This window comes from Aphis gossypii, chromosome 1 (assembly GCF_020184175.1).
Source record: "Aphis gossypii isolate Hap1 chromosome 1, ASM2018417v2, whole genome shotgun sequence".
NCBI lineage: Eukaryota > Metazoa > Arthropoda > Insecta > Hemiptera > Aphididae > Aphis > Aphis gossypii.
The window spans coordinates 83,487,436-83,499,439 of record NC_065530.1 but is presented as its reverse complement, the minus strand read 5'-3'; the positions used below and the strand labels follow the sequence as shown (position 1 = coordinate 83,499,439).

At 32.6% G+C, this 12,004-nt stretch overlaps 1 protein-coding gene across 3 annotated transcripts in view; it reads left to right on the top strand.

Moving 5' to 3' along the window:
* LOC114132670 (puratrophin-1-like) overlaps positions 1-12,004 on the top strand; it is a 163,521-nt gene that overhangs the window by 106,565 nt on the left and 44,952 nt on the right. For all 3 annotated transcript variants that reach the window (XM_050198353.1, XM_050198354.1, XM_050198355.1), the window contains one exon: positions 10,185-10,295. In XM_050198353.1, coding sequence (XP_050054310.1) covers positions 10,185-10,295 — 111 coding nt within the window. The remainder of the gene's footprint in view (positions 1-10,184; positions 10,296-12,004) is intronic.

Here is a 12,004-nt window from a genome sequence, read left to right as displayed (position 1 = left end):
CGTGTGGTTTGAATAATATGGTATTATAATATATGTATACATTGTACACTTATATATAATTTACAGCGTTTATTATGTATATTTTATCACGTACGCAGTATAAATGAAAGACGAATTAAATAATTTTAATTTCAGATAGAGGATGTAAAAAAAAATTTATATATATTCCTACCTACATGCATATATTGCTATAGTGACAACGAGCGAGCGAGGTGTGCGTGTCGCGTTTTTTTACGCAATGGTAAACATACATTGAACAATATTATTATTTCGTACCACTCGGAACACACGGACAATATTGAATTAAACGAAGAATACGACTTTGGTTTGGTCACGTTTATATTTAATGTGCGGTGGTCTTTGGTCCGTGGGTTACGCGCCTAGCCATAGTCATTTGTACACACGCAAACACTGCGCACGTACTTACGGTGTTTCCGAGTACCCCGTTGCCCATCGTCTGCTACGTTCACCTTTTCCTGGTGGTTAAAGATCAATGCGCGCACCGCCAAAGGTCTTCCGAGGTCTTTAAAATAGCATTTCTCTCTATAATAAATGTGTAAATAGGTAGTTATAACATATAATATTATATATAAATACCCAAAATGGTTTGTGCTACACCACTGTGATTATGTGTGAAATTATATGGTAAAAACTATGATGGGCCAATATATTCAACTGTAAACAACCGTTCAATACGAACACGGACGGAAATAAAATATGTGTGTACGTCGAGTGCATAAAACACAATATTATTATAATGCCGTACTATTTATTATGACTGGACATTGCGTAGTACGTAGTGTGAATGAATGCTCCACAGATGACGGAAAGGACGTGTAAAAAGTTTCTTTACTTTTAAACATACAATAATGCATATTTTATATGTTATGTCACTGCTATAACCAAACTGTTGCTGACTGTTTCCGGAATTAATAATGCACAAAACACATCATTCATAAGACCGTTTTGTTCACACGCGACGTTACAATGATATTGTAACAAGACATAGTCATTCGTAGTCATATACACAACGTAAATATTGTGCGACGCGTGTATCTTACGAATATGCAATAAGTTATATGTGTAGCTTGTCAAATAATAAGCTTATTATACGTCGGTCGTGTTGTAGTAGCCTGTAAATGAATTTGCAAACGTAGTCATCTTTTTATATTCGTATACACATACACATATATTGTATTAACATAATAATATAATATATATAATGCATTTTTTCGTTCTGAGAACGTGAGCGCGCGCGATACGATCAATATACGCGGTGCGCGATTGTGTGTACGATGCACTCCGTTCGTATGGTTTTTCGAACGATCAATAAAAACGGTCGTTTAAGCGCCACACACGGAGCACCGTGAGCACACAAAGACGATCGTCGGTGCAGCGTAGAATATTGTTAATGTGCATAAAAGGAAAAAAAGAGAAAAAATAAAGACAAATTTATTGTCGGTTAATGGTTTTCTCTCTTTCTGAATATACTACAGCAGCAGCTGCATTCGTCTCGTTTTTGTCGATGCTGTTCGGAGAAAAGCCACCAAAATTAAACGTCTTTTGCTGCAGCGGTAGATTGAATTCGAATAACAAATAAACAGACCGATAGTGCGTAACCAACCGTCGTACTGGTGTTTATTTACATGTAGTTCTCGGTAGTACGAAATCTGAAACTTGTTCAGACACAAACGCACCACAACGATTTCAAAGTGACGTTAATAGTACGCCGCTCAAAATAATATGATTGTTCGATTTTTATTATTATTAGTGCGGTACTCGAAAGCACACTCGTGGATTTGTATGCAATGGGTTGTTTTCAGCAAAATACATTTCGTAACACCACGACTATTATAATATTATTATAAACGTAATATACTACTTAGTACCTACCTACCTACGTATAAATATTATATTATTGTATACTCGTCGGTGATGTTTGACTGCTACTGACTTCGAATGTGTGGCTCTTTGTGTTTACGCAGCCTATCGTATGATTATAATATAAGTATGTTGTTTAAAACGAGTTATTATAATATTATGTTATTATTTGCGAGCAGTCGCGTAACGCTCTTATCGTCGATAAATAATCGCCTACTCGCAAAGTGCCACAATGCGAGATATAGCGTGTTTGAACGTACAAAAAAAAGCAAATACCTATGTGGTTTTAAGATTTCAGTTGTGCACTACGTAATAGTATTATTTATATATTATAAAATGCGAAATAAAATCCTGTTAAGCGTACCTATCGAAATGGAATAGATAAGATAATAAATGAGTAAGTTTGTCAATTGCGCTTAAAATCAAATTTCCCGCGTATTAATAAATTGCACTCGGAACACTTATAATCGATTACAACCTGAAATGGCGCTTAGTTGATAAACCAATTATGTTAAATAATAAACGTTAATGTAAACATACAATAATGAACACTGTTGTTATAATTATTATAAAAATAAACTTAAATTAACTAATTTACCTACTCATTAAAGTACATTCTAAACGTTAAAACGTCTAAGAAATAAAAATCCTTATAACTGTATATAGTATATACGCGATTTCGATATTTGATATTATACACACATGTTCTTCTCTTCGTCGTTTTACTTTCGCGGAGTCTATGAGACAACAGCTATAATACTTAATATATAATAATATTAAACGATCAACAGAAGTCAAGTCTGAGTACCGCAACTAAAACCCGACCAGTTTCTGCTGAAGAGTGTATCGTTTCTATAAGTACAAGTACAATATCGTGTAATTATTATATCATTATCTCGAAATTCAACAGCGAGCGCAAACATTCGATTTATTCGCATAACGATATTTTATTCACCCGATTTATTATTTCACGGTCCAACGATATCACTTTCCATATTATTAATTGTCGTCAGCTGTCGAGCGATGTATAAAGAAATAAGACGTACCTCCTAGGCGAGTCGCCATCCTTTATTTTGCAGGAGTTCACGTCTAATATCTCAGTGTATCAATTATTTTTATATGGTGGGTCGATGTTTTCTTATTTTTCCTTCGCAGAACGGACTGCCACTGACTTTGGCACGACCTATTGTTCTTTTCGCTTACGATATCGTCTACAGCTTCGTCAGGTAAATATGTCACCACGTCCAACGAAAGTCAAAGTTCAAAAACACACGAGGACTGAGGAGATATAATGTGTATATGATATTATAATATACGGTCGTCTTGCTATAAATGCCATAAATTCGTCGTCGCCACTAAAACCGCAACCATCACACCGGCGGCGGCGGCCAACAATAACAACAACGGCATGCGCGCGCTCGTGTGTATATTATAACGGGTAATATACACACGCCAAACATGGACATGTGCCAGCGGCTAGGGCACTGGAATAATATGTTCTGTTATAAATCTAGTCTGGTCGCTCACAAACGTGAATGAGATTTGACGCAAAAAAAAAATGAAATAAAACTCTTTGCTTTCTCGAAATCGAAATATATATAAAAGATCGGACGGGCCGCAGATACCATGTGCCTTACCGGATGCATATATACAGTTTACTTTTACTCGAAATAATAATATGTGTACTGTGTATACTTTGTGTATACTATTTTTCTTACTTTATTATCATTATTGTTATTATTGCCACGATGTGGAGGTCAATCATCGATCAAAGACTTTCGCGTGGAATCCTTCGACCCGCGGCCCATACTGCCACAGCCGCGCGGCTCTGTGTTTAATGTTACATTATATCATCTTATATACACACAAACACACAAACACACAAACACACTTACACACACTAAAGCAAGCACAGTAGTTTGTCATTTTTAATCGAATCATCGCGACATCATCGTCGTCGCCTTTAATTTGGCCACGGTTGTCCAACTCTTACTCGCGCTCATTATTAACTGACTTATGATTTCATATTTTGTTCCACAGTAATGAGATATATTAGATTATATATTATGGTTTTAACAAATAATCTGTTAGCACAAGTGTGTACACTGCACATACGTGAGTTTGGTCAACAGTTCACTATCCTGATGCTGATTTCTTTTTATCTCGCAACTACGACGTACATATAATAACATAATATTATTGTTTTGTCACTCATTATGATTAATACGTATAAAAATGAATAATTATAGTATATTATTATAAAATCGATTTTATAATATTAAAACAAACATATATTACGATCAGTAAACCACAAGCTAGGATAACAACCGAATTTTATTAGACGAACGAAGTTTAATTACATATAGAAAATATTCATATTATTTTTAAATATTTAGAGTTTAAAACTTTTAGTTTTTTTAATGTAATAATTTTTATTTTTCTCGAGTTTAATTCATCACTCTTTGAAGTCCACACACACACATTACGTAATAATTATTCTCGTAATTATTGAACAAGAATTTATAAAAATAGTTTTTGCAAGTACACTTATAGATGGGTACTGATAACAATCATACAACAACCTAATGCGCTACTGCGCATAATTATTAACCGTGTTATTATGTAATATTATTTGAGATTTTTGACTAAACCTGTAGCAAACACATCTTAATGTTGCATATTTCATTAACTTGAAAAATATTCTATTTACTAATAAGTGCATATAGTTTTGTTCTGCTCTAACGGGCTGTTGGAATATTTTATCCATTAAATTTGAAAAAATAGCGTTTGTAATATAACCAACACGCACACGAAATAATAATATTTTTAATAATGTTTGGTTTGTATGGATAAATAGGTAGAGGATGCGTAAAATATATACGGGGAAATGACCTATAACATTTTTTTTTCGTAACGCGCCTATGAATACAGGTGTTTTTATTTTATATATATATATATTTGTACATCGTCCACGAGACGTAAGGTAAACCGGAAAACGGTGATTTCAATAACACCTGTTCATCATCTTCGAGAAACGAAAGAAAGTCATTGTATTCTCCGACCACAGTGACGTATAGCGTGAAGTTAAATATATTTATACATATATTTTTTATCACTAAAAGCGGTAAAACTCGCGTCAAAGCGACTAATAAATTATGTACGTCACTGCAGTGGCGTATAAATAATGTAATATACTAGGCGTGTATGATCCCCGTGAGTGCAAATGGCCATTCGTTCACATTATTATTGTGTGTCGTGGGTCGCAAGTACACGCACAGAGTTTTACGAGAAGTTATAATATTACTGACTGAAATTGCGTTTTCCCACACGTGCCGGAAGTGCAATTGCAAAACCCTCGGGGCGCAATTGAAACCTCCTAATCTCGTATCCCTTGCCAACTATTGTAAACGTTGCGAAAATTACAAAACAAAAGCAGTGGTTTGTGACAGATATTGAGAGGAGAAAAAGAGAGAGAATGAAAGAGAAACAAAACATCGTCGTGTATTTTGTAACGTCGTCGCGGAAGGTAATAAATGTTATAAGATTTTCCTCCCCACGCTCAGCTCCGTATTATTCGAGCAAAAATAAGGGTGATTTAACCTCAGTCACTCATCAGACTGGTCGAAAACACCATAACTTTTATATAGGCTGCATTTATTGTAATATTATTTGCCCAAGTGCTATCGGTACGTTTTCTAAGAATTTTATAATATTATAATATGTACTACACATCTACACGTAATGTCGTGTAGTCCGCTGTACCGATATATATATTATTATACACACTGTTATATATTTATACAATCGTGGAGTACACATGAGAAAGCATTTAAAGAACAGTGTGATTTTTTCACGTATTTTGTTTTGTTTTGTTTTTTTTATTGTATCACACGAGCTGCGGCATACGGATTGCGAATATGTCGTGATGGGCGTGAAACGGTAGACAGTATTGGGTACGAGGTATGCGATTTTATATTATTATGCAATTGGCTCGCAAACCGCATACACATAGACTACGATATATAATACTTTAACAAACATACATAATACTATTCGCTCGTCGGTCGGCGTTCAGGCCAATAGTTATATTCATTTGAACACGGTCAGAGCCTAATTAAGGATTTGTGCGAGATCTATAAAGGACTCGCGCTTCGCACCTCACGTCTGCCGTTATGTATACCTATAGGTATGTAAATATATAGAAGTATATAATTTATATATATGAATGAGATTCTATATAGGTACTAGAAGTATATTATTATTATTATGATTATGAACTATATATGGGTAGGTACATGTATATACAATATACGAAAGATTATATCCGACGAATATTTACCCCGGTTTGACCTTGGCGGTGCACTTTTTTCTCTTCTTTTTAAATCGTCACCTGTGAAATTGAAAACACTTGTCCCCGGGCGTCGTCATTGTGCACTTGCAAGTAATAATAGGTAATATATATTATTGTACATATTATTATAGCTGTTTCCATATCGATCCACAGCGTAAAATATGTATAATAAGTATATAGATGTGTTTTATATATATATATACATTTAGACTTAGCTTATATGTATATAGTGCCATATTATGTACCTCCCATAAGCTCATTATCTTTTCTATTAGCTCTTCGCTGCTGCTGTACATGGAGTTGCCGCCTTGGCCTGGTTTCGTGCATAGGTACATTTGTGTTTATACACGTTGTATTATTATTATATAGTGCTCGATCGGTTCCTATTTTGTTTGTCGCCATTGTCGGTATAATCTTTTTGCACTTGTATATATAATATATATACACACACACACACACACATATACCTATCCTTTAGTTATAAAACGTAAATTATCTACCTACTGTTGCGCTCCAAGCAGGAATATAAGGCACAGAACGTGTGCTCGAAACGTACATTACGTGCTATTTCTCGACTAGCCATCGGCGAAATTTATACGCTAGTTCCATAAAGTAGGTAGGTATATATATAACTACCAAACTAACTGTAGGTTAGTATAATAGTCATCTATCTATATATACGCATAATATGACTTCCACAATTATAGTGGAGTATTATACTCCTACACTTTCTTTACACTACGCGTTATTTGACCATAGAAAATTAATTTTCTTATTAAATCGACAGCTGCGTATTACATGTTACTATACTCGACTACGTATATACGCTTCTATTCGAAACTTCTGTGTGTAATTTATCAAACTCTACAACTCAACTATTACTAAATGATGAAGATTGGAAAGACATGCGGCAAAACAAAGTGAGGGAAAAAAATAGGGTAGGGAAAGCCTTATATGTATTTGAGCGCGGTTAACGTGGCGAGATGTCCGGGCGGCGACGGGAAGTCGGAACCCGTCTTTATAATAAAGGGTGTGTCAGATATAACCCCCATGTGAATTGAAAGCAACGTGACTGATGAGAATCTTTAAAATAAGATTCGAGAGGAATAAAAGACCTCTTTTTGTATTAGTATGTGTGTGTGTTTGTACAATGCTCTTTCGACAGCATTCGGCGTTTATACACATACATTATATTTGATTGTATAATTTTAGTATTAAATTACGTATTCGAGTAAAATCTAATATACTGTAATTTACAAATATTCATTTCCGACCATACACCACTCCGTTGAAATAAGCATATTATTAATCAACAGTCACTGCTGCGAGTTGTCGCATAACATAATTTGAAAGCACCAAAAATCTTTTTCATATACATCGCACGAGAAGAATGTTGATTAATGTGTCGTAGCTTCAAAAATCCTAGTATATCGATAATATCGCGCATGAACACATAATTTCCGTTGATCTGAGTATGCGATAAAGGCACCAGCCGCTTTCGGAGGATATAATGCATGTCTGGTCATGTCAAAGTATACCTACACATATAATAGGACTATAATAGGTGTATACATAGTATGCATACATAACATAATACATAAGTTTTATAGTAGCTGTTGTATATGTACATACCTATAGTAAGAAATATATTATGTCCTTAGGTTATTCGTGTGTTATCAATCTTTAAACACTCACCGCGGCGTAGTTTAAATATTGAAAATATGAAAAGCCCCTTCTCATAATAATAACCCCTTTTCCATATAAATGTCAAAAGTATACTATATTAGCTCGCCAAAGAAAAACCGTCATCCTGTACGTTTTCTAAAGTCAACATAATATTTAAATAACTTCGTGTATAAGCGATGGTACCCATATTATTTTTTTATTATACATTGAGATGCGGATACACCATGTGACAGTTTATCTCATACACACGTGATTTCCTGAATATTATTACTTATTATGTAAAATATATATGTATTGCCGTGTTGTTGTTTATATACCTATTGAATTGTGGACGCATACATTCTATATACTTACATTGACTTGTCGAAGAGATAACGAAAACACTCAATCATAGCGGCGTAGTAAGAGCTTTTGAAATAGTTTTATCGTTTGTGGCATTAATAATATTATTATTATTATGATAATGATGATAATGGTAATGGTTATCAACGGTAATAGAAAATTTATTTTTCTAACGACATATAATTACGAGTATAGTCTATAAAACGCCATATGTTTCTATCTGCGTATTTACTATTTACTACCTATAATACCGACGTATACTTTATTAATGCGATGATAATCATTAATCGTATAAAATATATTATAGTATAATAATATTATATTAGCTATACTCACCTATTTGCATATATTATACCTATAAACGTACCTATTTAGAATGAAATTCTATGACTAAATTTCTTTTTACTTTTTAACTGCCACTTATCAATTTCACGAGATAGTACCTATATAATATTGATATGAATCAATGCATTTATAGGTATACATAAAAGCGTGTAGTATAATAAAGTTCGATATAATATATATTTATATTATAAAGAATTTTTAAACAACTTTTTCAAATATATGGTCCTTTAATTATTTTTAAGGTTTCTTTTTTGCGTAAATAAAATATACAAATGACGTACATTTTTATGATGAAACGTAGTATTTTCCACTAAACCTGTCCAACCGAGATGTTAAATTACTTTTTATGGCTGTACATTTTTTTTTTTTTATTATTATTCCATATATGGTTGTTATTGGGGTCTTGATTATCCAAAATAATGTATCACATTATTACACAATTGGCAACTTACCATACGTTTCTCGTAGACGTGTATACGAAGACAGGCATAAGGGCGTGTGTACGTGCTTTTATTTACTACAGTTAACAGGCGCCATGGGATTCCACAACCGCGGATTGTGTATACCTATTATATATAATATATCGATACAATTAACAAACATTGGAAATCAACGTCCCGCGTTTACGTAATGGTTTAGTTGTATGCGTGAGTTAAAGAAATAGATACAAAATAATACATATTATGTAGGTTATTGCATCGTAACACAATAATGTAAAAATAAAAATTCGTTAGTGTAATAATATGCGTTTAATGATTGAAAAGTCGTATGTAATTATTATAAGATCTCGGTTACCGCTAAACGTGTAAGCGTTGGATTTATATATTTACATTTTTATTATAACGGTATATTCGCGAACATGTTTGTATATGTTAAATAATAGTATAAACGAAAAGGGCAAATAAATATAATTACATAAAATTATAACGATCGCGTTTCACAACAAAATACGTTTACACCTATTGTAAAACACTGCATGATCGTTATTAGCATATTATATTATTATATCCGACAAAATATGTATTTCAGCTTTCAGCGGGAATAATGTTGATATGTATAATACGAGTTACGACTTACTATACGAGTATATTATTATTATTGTCGTGTATAAGTTACCCGACAAACTACAAAGTGTTAAATACGTATATACATAACACATAAATTAAACATTTGTACATTATGTTCTACATTCTACAATATATTGTCGGCGAAGGTGATATTACATGGAGGCGTACCTACCTATATAGAATTAAATGCGTTAAAGAAATGTTTTTATTTATATAAAACTTAATAATCACAGTAACAAAACTTCCAACATTGAGCCCATTATCCGTTCGTCGGGTAACCATGAAAATCGTCTTACTTTTTTTTACATTTTTTTTTTTTTTAACGATCCACCAAGAAATGATTTATTTGTTGGTCATTACGACGCTCATATTATTAAAGTCAACGCAGTGTCCGCGTCCGGTCCTACTATATATAATAAATATATATATATACCAACTATCTACCAGCTCTTTGTTTTTTTTTTTTTTTATAAAAAAATAAATTAAAGTATTATTATTTGTATTTGTTACAGGCATAACATCTATGATACACCACCAAAAGCAATCACAGCAGTCCATCAGAGTACCAAAATCCATTTGTGACCTATCGGAAGACGTTCTCATATCGGGAATACAATTTCCAGGTAAATTGAAAATGTTTAATAAAAAATATAAAAACATGTTTTTCCACCGGTTGCAGTGATGGCGATGAGAACTACCTTTTTAATACGACATAATATTCAACTATATAATTTATTTTAAAACGACGATAGTTCTAGGACATGGATGTTTTATCTATGGCATTTGCATATTATTATGTGACGTTTTCCCGCAACTAACGATATGCCAGTTATATTATATGACAATCCAACACTTAAATTAACTTTTTTTTTTTTTAAAGATTATGATTTTTATGTCAATGTTTTGTACAAGTACCATGTAAATGTTTCATGACTGTTCTTACTGCACTTTTTACACAAAATCTAATAATATTTAAAATAGAAAACATAAGTACACAATACTACCTAATTTATATCATTCTTGTTCTATTCTATAATGCATTTATATTTCATTGTAAGTTACATCACCTATAATAATATTATTATGTCGATAAATTTATCATATTTTATTTAAAAATATTTATTACTTTATTATAATAATAAACTCATTGTTATAGTACTTGAGTCTATTATTGAAACCGGACCCATAATAATATAATTATATTAAGTAACACGTTTCATACTACTCAAGCTGCACTTGAAAACGAATTGGGTGCAAACAAAAAAAACCACATTTCCGCGCTTAAAAAAATAAAAAATAAAAATCAGATTATGCGAAAGGATAATGATTTGAAGTATTCATATTATTATTATAGTATATTGTGTATGTGTTATACTATAAATGGTATATTGTATATTATATACATATTACAGTTGCGACGGCAATATTGTTGTTAATTCGACGACGAGAGTAAAATAAATAACCCGCATCGTTATATGGACTAGGCAAGGAGAGGGGTCTTTTTATTATTATTCCATGTATATACTATTATGTGTAATACGTATTATGTATACACGTGTATTGTATAGGGCGATATGGAAGTAATAACAAAACTTCCTCACAGCCTCCGTCGTCGGTGTTCGAAGCGAGCGGGTACCGGAAACTGCGAATAAAAACACCGTACAGATGCGTTCGTATATTTCGCACGCGTCTAGCTCGGGATTATTTTATTTTACTCGATTTTTTACTACGACCTCCCAGTAGGCCGTGACGATGTTATATTAAGCGATTTCCCGTCGTCTCGTTCCAGCTGTATATAAAGGGAACCCACAGCTCACTCGTTGAATATTATTGTATACAAAATGATTCATCAAGTATGCTCCCCCACCTCAATTTTTCATAAATAATTTATTTATATTTTAAATTCTAATTTTTGAAATTTTGAAATACATACTTAACCTTATTACTATTCTACTTAATATGTTTATATATTTTAAGCAGTATACTGTATTTAGTTTCAAATGAGAAACAATCTCATTTTATTGTAAATTATTAAGTAGAAAAATTTTTTGAAAATGTTGATGTTTCTAAATTAATATATTAACTATCTATTCATTCTAAGTTATTTAATTGTACAGTTACTAAGATCAATAGTCTTTAAACATAGTGTAACAAAAATATTAAATAGATAAATATCTCTCTACAACATGCGCGAGTGTATATTGTGTTTCCAAGATGACAATGATGACGGCGAAAGATCTCGCGTATTTTCATAAATACTCTTCTTAAGCTTCAAAGTTATGGAAACGTTTTGTGTTTGCAAGAGGTCGTTCGCTCGTCTATGCACTTTTAT